This window comes from Pongo pygmaeus, chromosome 21 (assembly GCF_028885625.2).
Source record: "Pongo pygmaeus isolate AG05252 chromosome 21, NHGRI_mPonPyg2-v2.0_pri, whole genome shotgun sequence".
Lineage (NCBI taxonomy): Eukaryota > Metazoa > Chordata > Mammalia > Primates > Hominidae > Pongo > Pongo pygmaeus.
Genome location: NC_072394.2, coordinates 49213559 through 49231322, shown reverse-complemented (window position 1 = coordinate 49231322; position 17764 = coordinate 49213559). Strand labels below are relative to the sequence as shown.

Below are 17764 nucleotides of genomic sequence, written 5' to 3'. Positions count from 1 at the left end.
AGCCACCATCGTCTTAACCTGAGGTATCTTTGAAATAAAAAGCACACGCACTAGGATGGCTATCATAAAAAAGGTAAATAACAACAAGTGCTGGGAAGATGTAGAGAAACTGGAACCCTCATACACTGCTGGTGGGATTGTGAAATAGTGCAGACACCTTGGAAAACAGTTGGGCAGTTCCTCAAAAGGTTAGACATAGAGTTACCATATGACCCAGAAATTCCACTCCTAGGTATGTACCTAAGAGAAATATAAACATGTCCAAAAACTTGTACACTAAAGGTCAAGGCAGCATTATTCATAATAGCCAGAAAGTTCAAACGGTCCAAATGTGTATTAACTGATGAATGAATAATAAAGTAGGATACATCCATACAATGAAATATTATTCAGCAATAAAAAGAAATGTAGTACCAATGCGTGCTGTGACAGAGATGAATCTTGAAAGCATTATGTTAAGTCAGAGAAGCCAGACACAAAAGGACCACATATTATATGATTCCATTTAAAGGAAATGTCCAGAGTAGGCAAATCTATACAGACAGAAAGTGTCTTAGTAGTTGCCTGGGACTGGGGAGGTTGTGGGGAGATAGGGAGTGACTGTTAGTGGGCATGAGATTTCCCTTTGGGGTGATGAAAATGTTTTAAATTGATTGTAGTGATGGTTGCATTGTGAGTGTCCTGAAAAATCATTACATTACACATACTTTTTTTTTTTTTTGAGACAGTGTCTCATTCTATTGCCCAGGCTGGAGTGCAGTGATGCAAACACCACTCACTGAAGCCTTGACATCCTGGGCTCAAGTGATCCTCCTGTCTTAGCCTACCAAGTAGCTGGGACTACAGGCACACACCACCATGCCTGGCTAATTGACATATTCACTTTTAAACAGGTGAATTAAATGCTATATGAACTATATCTCAGTAACACTGACTTTAAAAAAAAAATGAAAGCAGAATATGCCACTCTGCTTAAATCTCTACAATGGCTGCCCTTGTCACTCAGTGTGAAAGTCCCTACTTGGGCTTTCAGGATCCTACTTTGAGTCCTTGCTGGCTGGCTGTGACCTTGTCTCTGCATTCCAGTTCCTTGATGATGCTAAGACCTGTCATGTTGGCTGCTGCCTCAAAGCCATTGCGTTTGGCTTCTCTTTCTTCCTGGGATGCTTCCTTTGTATACCCAGAAGTTCATTTGTTCACTTTCTTTAGGTCTTGGTTTAACTTAGGGTCCTCTTCATGGACAGCTTCCCTGACCACCTTATCTACAACAGCACCTCCAAAGCACCACTGTCAACTTCCCTTTGCTGCTTCCATGTGTTTTCTTCCCAGATTTGTCATATTTTCATCTTTTGATTATAATTCATTTTACTCATTTATTTGTTTATTGTTTGCACCTGCCATCATGTAAGTTCCATGAGGTCAGGGATTTAATTTTTTAGTCTTATTCATTAGTGTATATACAGCCTGGTATATGGTTACCATATAGCAAATATTGAATAAAACACATGATGAAAGGTATGTCTGATTAATCCCAAGTTTGCTAATGAGCAAAACCGAGTCTGGTAGGTATTCAAATATTATTAATAGTTAAGTAAACATTGACAAGGCATCTAACATAGACCATGCCCAGGCCCCAAAGCTGTTGGGTGTCAAGATTCTGTACTAACTCAGGAGGGTCGCTTCAGCCTTTAGACGTGATGTGATAAAAAGCCAGTTCACATTTCCCAGGTTTCACCAGAATCTGGCAAAGGATGAATTAGATTTTTAGGGATGGTGGTTCTCAATCCAAGCTACCCTTTAGGATCTGCTTGGAGCTTAAAAAAAATCCTGATGCCCAAGCCACACCCTAGACAATGAAATCAGACTCTCTGAGGATGGAGCATCAGCACTTTTAATGCTCCTCAGGTGATTCCAATCTGCAGCCGGGGTTGAGAACCACGTGCTAGAAGTTTAAAGAAGTGCAGGTAGCACCCTTGTTATCTGAGGGGAATGAGTATTGGGAAAGAGCCTCTTGAGTGAATACGCTCACATTGTCGACAACTCCTTTAATATTAACACTCTCAGGAATTTGGTGCATGGAGAATACTCACTGCTACTTTACTTTGTTCAATGCTCAGTATTAAAGTCATATTGCCCAAATCTAATAAACACCTATGCTAGAGTTATTACGGTGTAGTGGTTGGTTACGCATGTGGACTCTGCAGTGAAATTGCTTGGGTTTGAATCCCCACTCAATAGCTGTGTGTCCTTGGATAAGTTACTCAATTTCCCTGTAACTCAGTTTCCTCCTCTGCAAAATGGGAATATAATAGAACCTATTTCATAGGGTTAAATGTTCAATGAATTAAATCATGTAAAGCTCTTAGAATAGGACCTGAGCTGGAGTAAACACGTAGTGAATGTGGCCATTATTATTCTTGAATAAATAAGCTGGAAAGCCAACATTCCTTGCATTTGACATAGATCACAAACTTGATTAAATTCCCTTGAACAATATAAACTGCAATTACAAACCTTAGTAAAGCCCCCCAACCTTTTTTTTTTTTTTTTGAGACAGGGTCTTGATCTGTCACCCAGGCTGGAGTGTAGTGGCACAATTATAGCTCACTGTAGCCTTCACCTCCTGGGCTTAATCAATCCTCCTACTTCAGCCTCTCGAGTAGCTGAGACTACAGGCGTGCACCACCATGGCCTGCTAATTTTGTTTTTTTTTTGCACAGACAGGGCCTCACTATGTTGCCCAGGCTTGTCTCAAACTCCTGAGCTCAAACGTTCCTCCTGCTTCAGTCTCCCAAAGTGCTGAAATTACAGGTGTGAGCCACTGCACCCAGCTAAGCTGATTCTTTTTTATTTTATTTTATTTTTTAAAACAGCGATGATATCTCACTATGTTGTCCAGGCTGATATCAAATTCCTGGTCTCAAGCAATCCTACCTCAGCCTCCTAAAGTGCTGGGATTACAGGTGTGACACACCATGCCCAGCCCCCAAGCAGATTTTTTCAAATGGTTCAAGCATATTAAACAGCAGACCAAATATACACAAATTCATTGCTGATAAGACTTATAAATTCATTGCTGATAAGTCTTATAAATTCATATCTTCACACCAAGGTCAGTTACAAAAGTGCTGAACTCATATAATTTACTTTGTTTCTTATTTATATTTTCAGAACTTTGCAAGGTTCTAATTTTTACCCCTTCCTAGATACAACAACAAAGAAAAAATTCTTCATGATCATTTGGTAATCTCATCCAATTCAAAAGCAAAAGAGAGCTGTCTCAAACATGCCATGACTGTAGGAGCTGAGTTACCAACTGGCTGACTTCTGATCAGAACATTTTGGATCTTGTTGTATATTTCAAGATGATTCAGGTTCATCTTGAATGATCCAGAGTGTTTGAGCAGTGTGCTTAGTTCCTTTTTGTAATATAACTTTTCCCTGCTATAGCAGGTGCTTACTTCCTTTTTGTAATATCATTTTTGTCTGCTATATCGGGTACCCATAAGTCTCTATATTCTATTTGGAGTTTAATCTTGAAAGACTTGAGTTTTTCCCCCAAATGAAATATTCTTTGACTTTCGCATGGTAGGCAGGAAGGACCCAATGGTCCTGGTATTTTGATAGACTACAACAATGTCTGATGGCATTATTAGAAACATGTTTTTGTTACTATTTTTTTGGAAAGAGTTCCACTTCTGGTTCTAGTATAGGAAATGATAAGAGACTGTTGCTCCCAGTCTAACACCACCCCATCAAAATAGGCTTTATTAGCTATAAAATCATAGTTTTAAAAACTTCATGGAAAGCTGAGGACACAAAGAAACCTAAAGGAGCTAACCTCCAGGAGGAAATGACAAGATCATAACAGGGGAGAAGAGACTCATAGCTGCTCCAAATCCTAGCACAACTGCTGGAGAAAGAGGAGACTGCCATGGATGGGCAGGAAGAAACCAGCTAAATTTTCAATAACGTGAGAGCTTCTGTGTAGCTTATAATGGAGATAAACTCTACTCACTGAATAGGTCTGAATCTGCCCACCAAGTCTTACCATGGGATTTATCAAGTGTGGGGATATTACACCAAATCAAGTGATAAAAGGAGGGCTAAGAAGGATTCCCCTGAAAGCAAGAGGGCCTCTCTTAAGTATAAGACAGTCTCAAAAGTAGGCACAGGGGAGCAGGTCAGGAGAACAGACAGAAAACCTGAGGTAGAAGAATTGAGAGATTCCCTCCCCTCCCAGTCAAAAGACTATCAGAAGCTGATAGTGAAAAGACACCGCTACCAGTCATTCCAGACCTTCAAAATGTGTAGAACCATAGCCCTCCAAAGGCCAGATGAACAACTAGGCTGAAAAAATCCTCCCAGGTGCAGGAAATGGGGGGCAGGATTTGAGAACAAAGAGAACTCACCAATGATCAAAAAGCCCCATGGCAACTTGGCTCTACACAAGAGAGAGAACTCCTAACATTCCCAAATTGGGCAACTCTTCTGGGAAGCAAAGGCAGATTCCTAAAATCTCACCAGTGCTCAGGTCTCAGATCTGCTGAAGGAAAAGTTCTAAATCTACCCTCAAAACATTTGGAGCCAGTGATGAACTGAAACAATCTAAAACTGCACCAAAGCTGAAATCCAGCTCAACCACAGGTAAGACTGGTTAACTCCATACTACAGGTAAAACCGATTAACTCCATACTGCAGGTAAGACTGGTTAATTCCATACTCTATTAGTTTTACAGGAAAAGGAGAGTACCCCCTTCTGGAGGTAAATATTTACTTCATTCTCTACTGTTCTTTCTTACAAAAATGTCAACAATTCATTCAAAGATTAGCAAACACACAGACAATAATAAAATGTGACAGTCATTAAAGAAAAGTATTAATAGAAGCAGATTCAGATTTGGCCTAGATTCTGGAATTCCCAGAGACTTAAAAAATCTACAACAAAATTCTAAAAATGAAAGAATCTAAAGAACAACATGGATAAACAAATGGAAAACTTCAGCAGAGACCTGGAAACTATTAAAAGAACTAGTGAAAATTCTAGAGATGAAAAATACAACATTAGAAATGAAGACTTAGATCTATAAGAGACTGGGCACAACAAAGACAGGAATCAGTAAAGACGGGTAATAGAAAATGCCTGTTTGAAACACATAGAGAAGAAAAAGTGAAAAAAATAAAGAACAAAGAGTCTGAAATTTGTAAGATGATACCAAATGCTCTAACATAAATGTTACTGGAATTCTAGAAGGAAAGGAGAGACAGAATGGGGCAAAAGAGGTATTTGAAGAGATAATGACTGGAAATATACCAAAATTGATGAAAGACATCAATGCACAGATCCAAGCAGCTCAGCAAACTCCGAGTAAATAAATATAAGGGAAACACTACACCTAAATGTTTCAGTCAAACTGCTGAAAAGTGAAAGATAAAGAGATCTTACAAGTAGCCAGAATAAAAATGGAGCATTACTTACAGGGGAACAATGATATGAATGGTGGCTAATTTCTTACCAGACATTACTTACAGGGGATCAATGATATGAATGGTGGCTAATCTCTTACCAGAAACAATAGAAACTTGAACACAATGGAATGAGATCTTTAACTGCTAAAAGAAAAAAGAAATTGTCAATCTAGACTTCTATATCTGGTGAAAGTAACTTCAAAAACAAAAGCAAAAATAAAGATACTTTCAGATAAACAGAAGCTGAGAGAATTTCCTTCCAACAAGCCAGCACTATAAGAAATGGTAAAAGAAATGCTAGCACCTGACAGAGAAATTATCCTGGATCTGCAGGAAGAAGTGAAGAGATAGGGTAAATATTTGGGAAAATACAAAATACTTTTTAAAGTACATTTTTATTTATATAATTTATACATGTCTTTTAAAGACTATTGATTGTTTATAAAATTAAAACAATATATTGTGCAATTCAAACAGTGGTGTTCTGGTAAATGTTTAACAATTGGATGCTGGAAAAAAAGCCCTTATTTATAGAATTTTATTAATTTAATGGTGTAAATATTCTTGCTATGGGTGATTTCATGCTACCATCAGTTCTACAGCTGGCTCACAAATTTTCTGAAAGAGTAGCAGTCATTTCTCATAAGCTAGCATGAGTTATCTTCAGCACATACTTGGGTTTATAGAATACACAAATTTAAAAAGACAATGAAAGTACAAAGGAAGAGAAGAGGGTGGTAAATGGAATTTTTTACATTATTTCCATTATTGTAAGGCTTTCTTTCTTTCTTTCTTCTTCTTCTTCTTTTTTTTTTTTTTTTTTTTTTTTTTTTTTGAGATAGGGTCTCACTCTGTCACCCAGGCTGGAGTGCAGTACTGTGATCTCAGCTCACTGCACTCTCCACCTCCCTGGGCTCGAGCTATCCTCCCACCTCAGCCTCCCGGGTAGCTGGGACTACAGATGCCTGCTACTACGCTCGGCTAATTTTTGTATTTTTTGTAGAGATGAGGTTTCACCGTGTTGGCCAGGCTGGTCTCAAACTCCTGAACTCGAGCAACACCCTCCTTGGCCTCCCAGATTGCTGGGATTACAGGCATGAGCAACCATACTTGGCCACCATTATTGTAAGGTTCTTATATTGTTCCTAAAATAATATATCATTGTGCAAAGGTAGACTGTGATAAAGATGCATATCATAATCTCTAGAGAAACCACTAAAATAATAAAACAGAAAAAAGCTAAAAAATTAATAGAGGAAATAAAATAAAATACACCAAAATATAATCAGTTGATACAAAAGAAAGCAAGAGAGGAGGAAGAGAGGAACAAAGAACAAATAAGATAAATAGAAAACCAATAGCAAAATGAGACACTTAAATCCAACCAGATAAATAATTACATTAGATGTAAATTGATTAGACATTCCAATTAAAATATCAGAGAATGTTAGACTACATAAAAAAGCAGAGTTCATCAATACACTGTATGCAATAAATACATTGTACATATAGAAACAGGTTGACAATTAAAAAAAGTGGAAAAGATATACAATATAAACTTTGAGCATAAGAAAGCTATTGTGGCTATTTAAATATCAGATAAAGTGGACTTCAACACAAAGGGCATCTATGGTGATAAAGAGAGAGATTTTAGAATGATAGAAAGGTGAATCCACCAATAAAGACATAACAATCTTAAGTGTGTACACATTTAATAACAGAGCTTCAAAATCTATGAAGTGAAAATTGACAGAACTAAAGTAAGAAATAGACAAACCCACAATTAAATTGGAGACTTTAAGAATCTAAATTTGAAAAACACAATCAGCCAACCTGACCCAACGAATATTTTTTATCACTAAATATACTCAATCACTTTTTTAAAAAAACTTTATTTAAAATATTAGAGACAGGATCTCACTGTGTTGCCCAGGCTGGTCTCGAACTCCTGGGCTCAAGCAGTCCTCCTGCCTTGGCCTCCCAAAGTGCTGGGATTACAGGTGTAAGCCACCACACCTGGCCTCAATGCACTTCTGTTCTGGCTTTATTGAGGTATAACTATATGTAATAAAATTCACCCATTTTAAATGATCAGTTTGATGGAATTTAATAATTATATACAACTGTATTACCACCACCACAGTCAGCAGAACACATCTATCACCCTATACATTTCCTCATGCTGTTTCCAATTGATCCTGTCTTTTGACCCCCATTGCTTGGCAATCACTATATGGTTTCTATAATTGAAGTTTGCCTCTTTTAACTCTTCATATAGATATAATTATGCAGAATGTAGTTTTTTTTGTGTTCAGCTTCTTTCATATAGCATAATGGGTTTTTTTGATATTTATTTAGAGTGTTGCATGTATCAGTATTCCAAAGTAACTACCACCCAGCAGTAACAAGGACACCACCCTCCCGCAGTGTCAATGGAAGCCACATGGGGAAAGGCACTCCTACTCCTCCAGCCAGGGAGGTATCAGGAGAGGGCTGATGGGAGCTAGAACTCCCAGCACTCCCCAGCAGTAATGAACCCCCCTGAGATGGTTTTGATGTTTGTCCGGTCCAAATCTCATGTTGAAATATAATCCCCAATGTTGGAGGTGGGGCCTGGTGGGAGGTGTTTGGGTCATGGGGTTGGATCCGTGCTGTCCTTGAGATGCGAGTTCTCAGGAAATCTGGTTGTTTAAAAGTGTGTGGCACCTCCCCCCACCGCCTTGCTCCTGCTTCGCCTTCTGCCACGAGTAAAAGCTCCCCAAGGCCTCCCCAGAAGCCGAGCAGATGACAGCGCCATGTTTCATGTACAGCTTTGCAGAACGATGAGCTAATTAAACCTCTTTTCTTTATAAATTACTCAGCCTCACATATTTCTTTATAGCAATGCAAAAACGGCCTAACAACTCCCCCCACCTCAGATATTAATGGAGGATGAAGTGGGGAACTGGACTTCTACTTTCTTCCGGTAGTAATGAGGTGACATCCCCATTTCCTTTGCAAGAGCACTGAAAGAAGTCAGCAAAAACAGAAGGTTTAAATACGAGCCAAAATCTTGTAATACAGTACCCAAAATGTCCAGGTTCCAAACGAAAGTCACTTGTTGTATAAGACAAGTGGAAGGTCTCACACTGACTTTTTTTTTTTTGAGACATTGTCGAACTCTGTCAACCAGGCTGGAATGCAGTGGTGCGATCTCGGCTCACTGTAACTTCTGCCTCCCGGGTTCAAATGATTTTCGTGCCTCAGCCTCCTGAGTAGCTGGAATTACAAGCATGCCATCACACCCAGCTACTTCCTGGAGGTAGAAGCCTTATCTTACAAGCTCAGTGCCCTCTGATGATGTCCCGGATCATGATGAAAGTTTTTTTTTCAAACTTTTTCTCAAAAGCTTTTTTTGGTGGTTTGTTAGTAGAGATGAGGTTTTGCCATGTTGACCAGGCTGGTCAAACTGACTTTTGATGCTTAATATCAAGATGACACTGATGGTGTCACACTGGAAACAAACAAAAAAAGTAGAAAACCTCAGCAAAGAAACAGAAGACTTAGCAAAGTAATAGAAGATACAAAGAAGAATCAAATGAAAATTGTATAACTGAAAAATATTATACAACAGATGGGTTCAACGGCAAATGGAGATGGCAGAAGGATCAGTGAACCGGAACATGGAACAATGGAAATTACCCATTGTGAACAACAGAGAGAGAATAGACTGAAAAGGTAAATAGAGCTGCAGGGACAGGGGGAACTACAACAAAAGATCTAACATCTGTATCACTGAAATTATGCAAGGAGAGGAAAAAGAGGGTGGGACATAAAATTATTCAAAGAAATAATGGCTGAAAACTTTCCAAATTTGGCTATATATAGATACTGTATAGTGTCATATACAGTATCATATAGATACTGTATAGTGTCATATACAGTATCATATAGATACTGTATAGTGTCATATACAGTATCATATAGATACTGTATAGTGTCATATACAGTATCATATAGATACTGTATAGTGTCTGCATCATATAGATACTGTATAGTGTCTGTCATATACAGTATCATATACTGTATAGTGTCTGTCATATACAGTATCATATAGATACTGTATAGTGTCTGTCATATACAGTATCATATAGATACTGTATAGTGTCTGTCATATACAGTATCATATAGATACTGTATAGTGCCTGCGTCATATACAGTATCATATAGATACTGTATAGTGCCTGCGTCATATACAGTATCATGTAGATACTGTATAGTGCCTGCGTCATATACAGTATCATGTAGATACTGTATAGTGCCTGCGTCATATACAGTATCATGTAGATACTGTATAGTGCCTGCGTCATATACAGTATCATGTAGATACTGTATAGTGCCTGCGTCATATACAGTATCATGTAGATACTGTATAGTGCCTGCGTCATATACAGTATCATGTAGATACTGTATAGTGCCTGCGTCATATACAGTATCATGTAGATACTGTATAGTGCCTGCGTCATATACAGTATCATGTAGATACTGTATAGTGCCTGCGTCATATACAGTATCATGTAGATACTGTATAGTGCCTGCGTCATATACAGTATCATGTAGATACTGTATAGTGCCTGCGTCATATACAGTATCATGTAGATACTGTATAGTGCCTGCGTCATATACAGTATCATGTAGATACTGTATAGTGCCTGCGTCATATACAGTATCATGTAGATACTGTATAGTGCCTGCGTCATATACAGTATCATGTAGATACTGTATAGTGCCTGCGTCATATACAGTATCATGTAGATACTGTATAGTGCCTGCGTCATATACAGTATCATGTAGATACTGTATAGTGCCTGCGTCATATACAGTATCATGTAGATACTGTATAGTGCCTGCGTCATATACAGTATCATGTAGATACTGTATAGTGTCTGTATTTACAGTATAATATAGATACTGTATAGTATCTGTATTTACAGTATAATATAGATACTGTATAGTATATATTATATACCGTATAATATAGATACTGTATAGTATATATTATATACCGTATCATATAGATACTGTATAGTATCTATATTATATACCATATCATATAGATACTGTATAGTATCTATATTATATACAGTATCATATAGATACTGTATAGTATCTATATTATGTACAGTATCATATAGATACTGTATAGTATATATAGTATACATAGTATATATAGATATATATTTTATATATAGATACAAAAGAAAGCAAGACAGAAGGAAGAGAGGAACAAAGAACCAATAAGATAAATAGAAAACAAATAGCAAAATGAGACACTAAAATCCAACCAGGTAAATAATTACATTAAATGTAAATTGATTAGACACTCCAATTAAAATATCAGAGAATGTTAGACTAGATAAAAATACAGATATACTGTATACATATCTCTATATAATATATAGATACAAGAGAAAATAGTGTATATACTATATATAATATATATACAGTATATCTGTATTTTTGTATAGTATATATAATATATACTATATAAAAATATGTATTATATATATACCACACACACACACACACACACACACACACACATATATATATGTTGGCTCCCTGAGGCCTCCCCAGAAGCCGAGCAGATGCCAGCACCATGCTTCCTGTACAGCCTGCATAACCATGAGCTAATTAAACCTCTTTTGGCTTAGGTATACATATATGTATGTTTGGTATTATCTATATATATATGAATAAACATATCTATGTGTATATATGTGTGTAAATATATGTGTGTATATATACACATATATACATATATACATACATATATACACACATATATATATATATAAATCTACAGACCCAAGAAGCTGAGTGAACTCCAAATATTGCTAGGGTAAACCAAGGGAATCCACACCAAGACATATATGGCCAAACTTCTCAAAACATAAGACAAAAAAAAGAAATCTTGGAAAATATTTATTCAAGAGAAAGAGAAGTGAACCTTACCTATGGAGAAGAAATAATTCAAATGATATCAGATTTTTCACCAGAGACCATGGAGGCCAGAAAGTAGGTGCATAACATTTCTCAAGTGCTCAAAGAAAATAACAGAATTCTATATCCACCGAAAATAAGAACCAAGGGGAAATCAAGACCTTCTCAGATGTTGGAAAACTAAGAGAATTTGTTGCCTGCAGACCTGGTCTCAAAGAATAATTAAAGGAAGTTCTTGGCCAGGCATGGTGGCTCATGCCTATAATCCCAACAATTTGGGAGGCCTAGGCTGGTGGATCACCTGAGGTCAAGAGTTCGAGACCAGCCTGGCCAACATGGTGTAAACCTGTCTCTACTAAAAATACAAAAAATTAGCCGGGTGTGATGGTGGGTGCCTGTAATCCCAGCTACTCAGGAGGCTGAGGCAGGAGAATCACTTGAACCTGGAAGGCGGAGGTTGCAGTGAGCTGAGATGGTGCCATTGCACTCTAGTCTGGGCAACAAGAGCAAAACTCTATGTCAAAAAGAAAAAAAAATTATATCTGATAGTTGAAGCAAAAGTTAAAACACTGATGTGGTTCTAAATGTATGTAGAGAAAATCTTGAAAGCAGTGTTTTAAACTGGGTAAGGCAAAGGGGCATGAAGTAAGGTTTCTATGCTTCGCTGGAATTGGTAAAATGGCAATACCAATGGATTATAACTTTTAAGTTATGTACATGCAATGTAATACCTAGAGCAATTACTAAAAAAAGCCATGCAAATGAGAAAAACCAAAATGCTAAAAAAATGGACCAAGGCCCTGGATAGACATTTCTCCAAACAAGATATACAGATGGCCAATAAACACATGGAAAGATGTTCAACATCAATAATCATTAGAGAAATGCACATCAAAATCACAATGAGATACCACTTCACACCTATTAGGATGGCTATTGTTTAAAAAAATCACAGAAAATAAGTGTTGGTGAGGATGTGGTGAAACTGGAACCCTTGCACACTGTGGGAATGTGAAATAGTGCAGCCTCTGTGTAAAACAGTATGGCCATTTCTCAATAATAATTTTTAAAAAGTGCAGAATTACCTTATGATCCAGCAATTCCATTTCTGGGTGTATATCCAGAAGAACTGAAAGCAGGGACTCAGACAGATACTCTTTGTACACCCATGTTTATAGCTGCATTACTCCCAATAGCCAAAAGGTAGAAACAACCCAATGTCTATCAACAAATGAATGGATAAACACGATATGGTATATCCATACAATGGAATATTATTCAGCCTTAAAAAGGAATTATGACACATGCTACAACATGGGTGAGCCTTAAGGACACAAAGCTAATCACAAAAGGATAAATATTCCATGATACTGCTTGTATGAGCTATCCAGATTAATCAAATTTATAGAGACAGAAAGCAGAATGATGGTTTCCAGAGGCTGTGGGAGAAGAGAATGAAGTTATTTTGTAATGAATACAGTGTTTCAAAACTGTAAAACTTCTGACAAGCTTGTCCAACCTGCCTTATTTTGTTGTTGTTCTTTTTTTGTTTGTTTGTTTGTTTTAAGCTTTTAGCAGCCTGAAACCATGGTTTTTAGTTTCTGTCTCTAGTGATGAGTGGAAAAGAGGGATGAGGAAGGGGCTTTACTGGCCCAACCAGAAACAGAAACTAAGAACCCATGACTGTATTCTCTCCCTTGGACACCTCTGTGAGAACACAGCAAACTAAACATAGGAGAAACTCTTTGGGATCTAAGGCTATGCAGAGAGCTTAACCCAATAATCCAAAGGAAAAATTTGATAAATTTAACTACATCGAAATTAGAAATGTTTGCTTGGTGATATATAGTTAAGAAGCTGAAAAGACAAGCCACAGACGGGGAGAAATATTTGCAAACAACATAACTGACAAAGGACTGACATCTAGAATTTGCACAGAACTTTCAAAACTCAACTGTAAAAAACCAAATAATACAAGCAGAAAACAGGCAAATGACAGGAAAAGACAGTTCACCAAAGAGGATATAGAGATGGTAAATTGGCATGTGAAAAGATGTTAAACATCACTAGCCATTAGGGAAATATAAATTAAAACCACAATGAGCTATTAGTACATCCCTGTCAGAATGGTTAAGATAAAATAAAGTGACAACACCAAATGTTGGCAAAGATGTGGAGAAACTGGATGATTCATACATTGTTGATGGAAGTGCAAAGGAGTACAATCACTTTGGAAGACAGGTTGACAGTGTCTTAAAAAGCTAAGCATTGCAAATACTGGGCAACCCAGCAGTTGCACTCCTGTATGGTTACCTGAGAATAAACAGAAGTGAATAGAAGTGACTCACCCACCTTAAAAAAAAATAAGAATAACGGCCGGGCGTGGTGACTCACACCTGTAATCCCAGAACTTTGGGAGACCGAGGAGGGCGGATCATGAGGCCAGGAGTTCGAGACCAGCCTGGCCAAAATGGTGAAACCCCATCTCTACTAAAAATACAAAAAAAAAAAAAAAAAAAAATTAGCCGGACATGGTGGCACACACCTGTAATCCCAGCTACTCAGGAGAATTGCTTGAACCCGGGAGGCAGAGATTGCAGTGATCCGAGATCACTCCACTGCTCCCCAGCCCAGCCTGGGTTACAGAGTAAGACTACATCTCAAAAAAAAAAAAAAAAAAAAAAACCCAAAAGAAGAATAACTCATCAGCAGCAATAACTCTCATTGAGCACCTGCTCTGCCAGACACTGCGCTAATCACATGACGTGTGTTATCTCATTTAAACTTCCTAACAACCTTCTTGTCTGGTGTAGACTATTTTTAAAAATTGAACTTTTAAGTTCAGGGGTACACGTGCAGGTTTGTTGTATAGGTAAACTTGTGTCATGGGGATTTGCTGTACAGATTATTTCGTCATCCAGGTATTAAGCCTAGTGCTCATTAGTTATTTTTCCTGATCCTGTCTCCTCCCACCCTCCAGCTTCCCATAGGCTTCCGTGTCAGTTGTTCCCCTCTATGTGTCCATGTGTTCTCATCATTTAGCTCCCGCTTATAAGTGAAAACATGCAGCATTTGGTTTTCTGTTCCTGTGTTAGTTTGCTAAGGACAATGGCCTCCAGCTCCATCCATGTTCCCGCAAAAAACATGATGTCCTTCTTTTTTGTGACTGCATAGTATTCCATGGTGTAGACTATTATTATCACCACTCCACTTTCAGGCTCAGAGGCTGTTGTTCAAGGCCACGCAGTGAGTAAGTGGCAGTGCCAGGATTTGAACCCGGGTAATAGGAGTACGCGCCTTAATCCTCGCCTCGTCATCCTCAGCCATCTCACAGGCGAGTAAACAGAGGCGAGGAGAGGATAAGCCAGCTGCCCCAGGCCACATTGCTGGGAAGCCAAGATGCTGAGGCCCAAGGCCACACTGCCCTGCGGCTGGGGTCCCGTTTGCTAGTTCTAGTGCCTAACTTTCTCCAATGTTCCCGGGCCTCTTTCACCCGGTTCCAGGGGCGCAGGCACCACCCTTTTCCTCCAGGAGGAGCAGGGAGAGGGCGGGTTCCCCAGCGCAGTCCCCTCCCCGACCCTCCCCCAGGCTTTAAGCCGGCGCCGGGGCCAGGCGGGGCAGTCCCGGGCCGGCCAGTACCGCCGGGCGATCGCGCTGATGGCGGCGCTGGCGGCAGCGGCCAAGAAGGTGTGGAGCGCGCGGCGGCTGCTGGTGCTGCTGTTCACGCCGCTCGCGCTGCTGCCGGTGGTCTTCGCCCTCCCGCCCAAGGTAACGCCTCCTCCGCCTGTGCGCTCGCTCCCGGTCAGCCACAGGCGGGATCCTCTTCTCCCAAGCCTCCAAGTTGGGAGACCGCTGAGGTCCCAGTGTAGACAGGCTCCACCAGACCCCCTCGCCTTCCCTCCCTTGCACCTGCCGCGGACCGCTGTGAACGCTCCTAACGCCTCTTCCCTCTTCCCAGCTGCTCCTTAGAGCTTGAGTCCCACCCTGCCTTCTGGATCTCACTTCCATGGGAATAATTTCGTTTCGTTTCAGTGACAGGTTCTTGCCGGTCACCCAGGCTGGAGTGCGGTGGTGTGATCATAGCTCACTGCAGCCTCCAACTCCTGGACTCAAGCGATCCTCCTTCCGCAGCCTCCCTAGTGGCTAGAACTAGAGGTGCATGCCCAGCTAATTTTTTTTAATAGAGATAGGGTCTCACTATGTTGTCCAGGCTGGTCTCGAACTCCTGGACTCAAGCAATTCTCCCACCTTGGTCTCCCATATACTGGGATTACAGACGTGAACCACTGTGCCTAGCAGAATTCTTTCTTTCCTGAGCTCTAATTCTGTGCTTGGTGCTGTGTTGCACATTTCACTTGACAGTCACAATGAACACTTACTGGGTGCCAAGCTGTGTGACCTGGAGCAAGTCACTTAACCTCTCTGAACTTCAGTTTACTCATGTGTAAAAATGGGAGAAATGATAGTGCCCACCCATAGGGCAGCGATGAACATCAATGAGGCAATATATGTTAATCTCTTATATATAATCTCGTACAGAATAAATGCCCAATAAGCAGTGGCTGGTCTTTTTCTGCACCAGGTCCTTATGTGATGAGGACGGTAAGATTCATGAGTGCTTACTAGGGGTGAGGATTTTCCTTTTGTGTATCACTTTATTTAATCATTTCAACGTGTCTCAGAGGGGAAAGATTATTTGACCCATTTTCCAGGGGAGAAAACCAAGGCTCAGAGAGAGAAAGTGACTTGCTCAGAGTCACACAGCAAGTGACTGTGTGGGTATTCAGTCCCCGGCTTGTCAGAATCCAGAACCCTAGCTGTTTTCAGTCTCCCCAAGGAAGTAACCCCTATAAGATCAAAGGCCGCAGGCGGAGTTCAGGAGTCATAACTGAAATCAACACTAGTGGGGGCTGGAAGGAGATGGTACCACAGGTCCCTTTTGGGTTCTTCACCTGTGCCCAGCCCAGCCAGGGCATCATGAGAGGGCACTGGGTTTGTAAGACAAGGCTTCTACCTCCAGGAAGTTGCTTCACCATCTCTCAGTGAGATATGATATGTTCACAAAAATAAAAGTAAAGAGGAGGTATAATTTAGTCGTGCATTACCCAGCACCGATCAGCTGAGACCAGGGAGGTTCTCCTGGAGGAAGGAGCCCTCCGTGGGCACATGGAGTAAGAAGGTGACACCAGGTGGTTCCAAGGAGACCCAGGGCTAACACACAGCAGTTCATTAGTGTGGAATTATCCAAGCTATTAGACTTTCTCGACGTGGAAGAGAAAAACACAATAAATGATAGAAGAAGGATGAGGTCACCTTTGCAAAACCCAGCCCACCCCAGGCCACTTTCTGACCTGTGGATCTTAAGATCTTGGACCAATCTCCTTTCCTCTTTGGGTTTTGCTTCCCTGTAAACTGGAGCGATTACACCGCTAGCTTCTGGGATTGATGTGAGAGGTTGAGTAAGGCTTTGTGAAACACGTTTGGTGGAAGTGTGGGTGGCTAAGCCTTGACTGATTGCTGTCTGCGAGGCCATAGGCAGAGCTCTCCAGCAAGAAGAGACAAAACACAAGGTCTCTATTCTCAGTAGGGGTCCCAACAGCTTCTCTCTGCTCTGTTCTCTAGCAAGAGCATGAACCCAGGAGCAGATCCAAAGGTTATGGGGCCTGGAGCATATACTATTTGAGGGGGTCTCTTTAAGAAAATGAATACAGATTTACAAATACAAGATTCGGTACAAGGCTTGGGAGAGGCTCTGAAGCTTGAGCTTCACAAAGGATCCTCTTCCTATCTGAACTCCAACATGCACAACTGAATGAAAGGCAGGGAGAGATAACAGGGAGAGCCCCTGGGATGTAACCCCTTATGATGGTGCTAAGCCTAACGAAGAAGGTGTTTTATTGAGTGCTTAGCTCTTACCATGTGCTAGGGGCCATGCTAGGAGCTTGTCAGGCTTGTCCCATGTAACGCCCACAACAACCAGAGAGGTAGCTGTTATTTGCATCCCTATTTGACAGGTGAAGAAACGGAAGCTCAACGGGGTTAAGTGACTTGCCTAAGGTCACACAGCTGCTGCAAAGCCAGAATACAGAGTCTGTACTCCTTTGTGTGCATGTGTGTGTGTGTGTATGTGTGTGTGTGTGTATGTATGTGTCTGTGTGTATGTGTGTGTGTGTGTGTGTGTGAGAGAGAGAGATAGGGTCTTGCTCTGTCACACAGGCTGGAGTGCAGTGGCATGATCTTGGCTCACTGCAACCTCCACCTCCCAGGCTTAAGCCATCCTCCTGCCTCAGCCTCCCAAGTAGCTGGGACGACC

At 40.2% G+C, this 17764-nt stretch overlaps 1 protein-coding gene across 1 annotated transcript in view; it reads left to right on the top strand.

Annotated features, from left to right (window-relative positions):
• The first annotated feature begins 15070 nt into the window (after window positions 1-15070).
• SLC13A3 (solute carrier family 13 member 3) overlaps window positions 15071-17764 on the top strand; it is a 93568-nt gene continuing 90874 nt past the window's right edge. Inside the window, exon 1 of the mRNA XM_054467549.1 lies at window positions 15071-15219. Coding sequence (XP_054323524.1) covers window positions 15109-15219 — 111 coding nt within the window. The 5' untranslated portion in view covers window positions 15071-15108. The remainder of the gene's footprint in view (window positions 15220-17764) is intronic.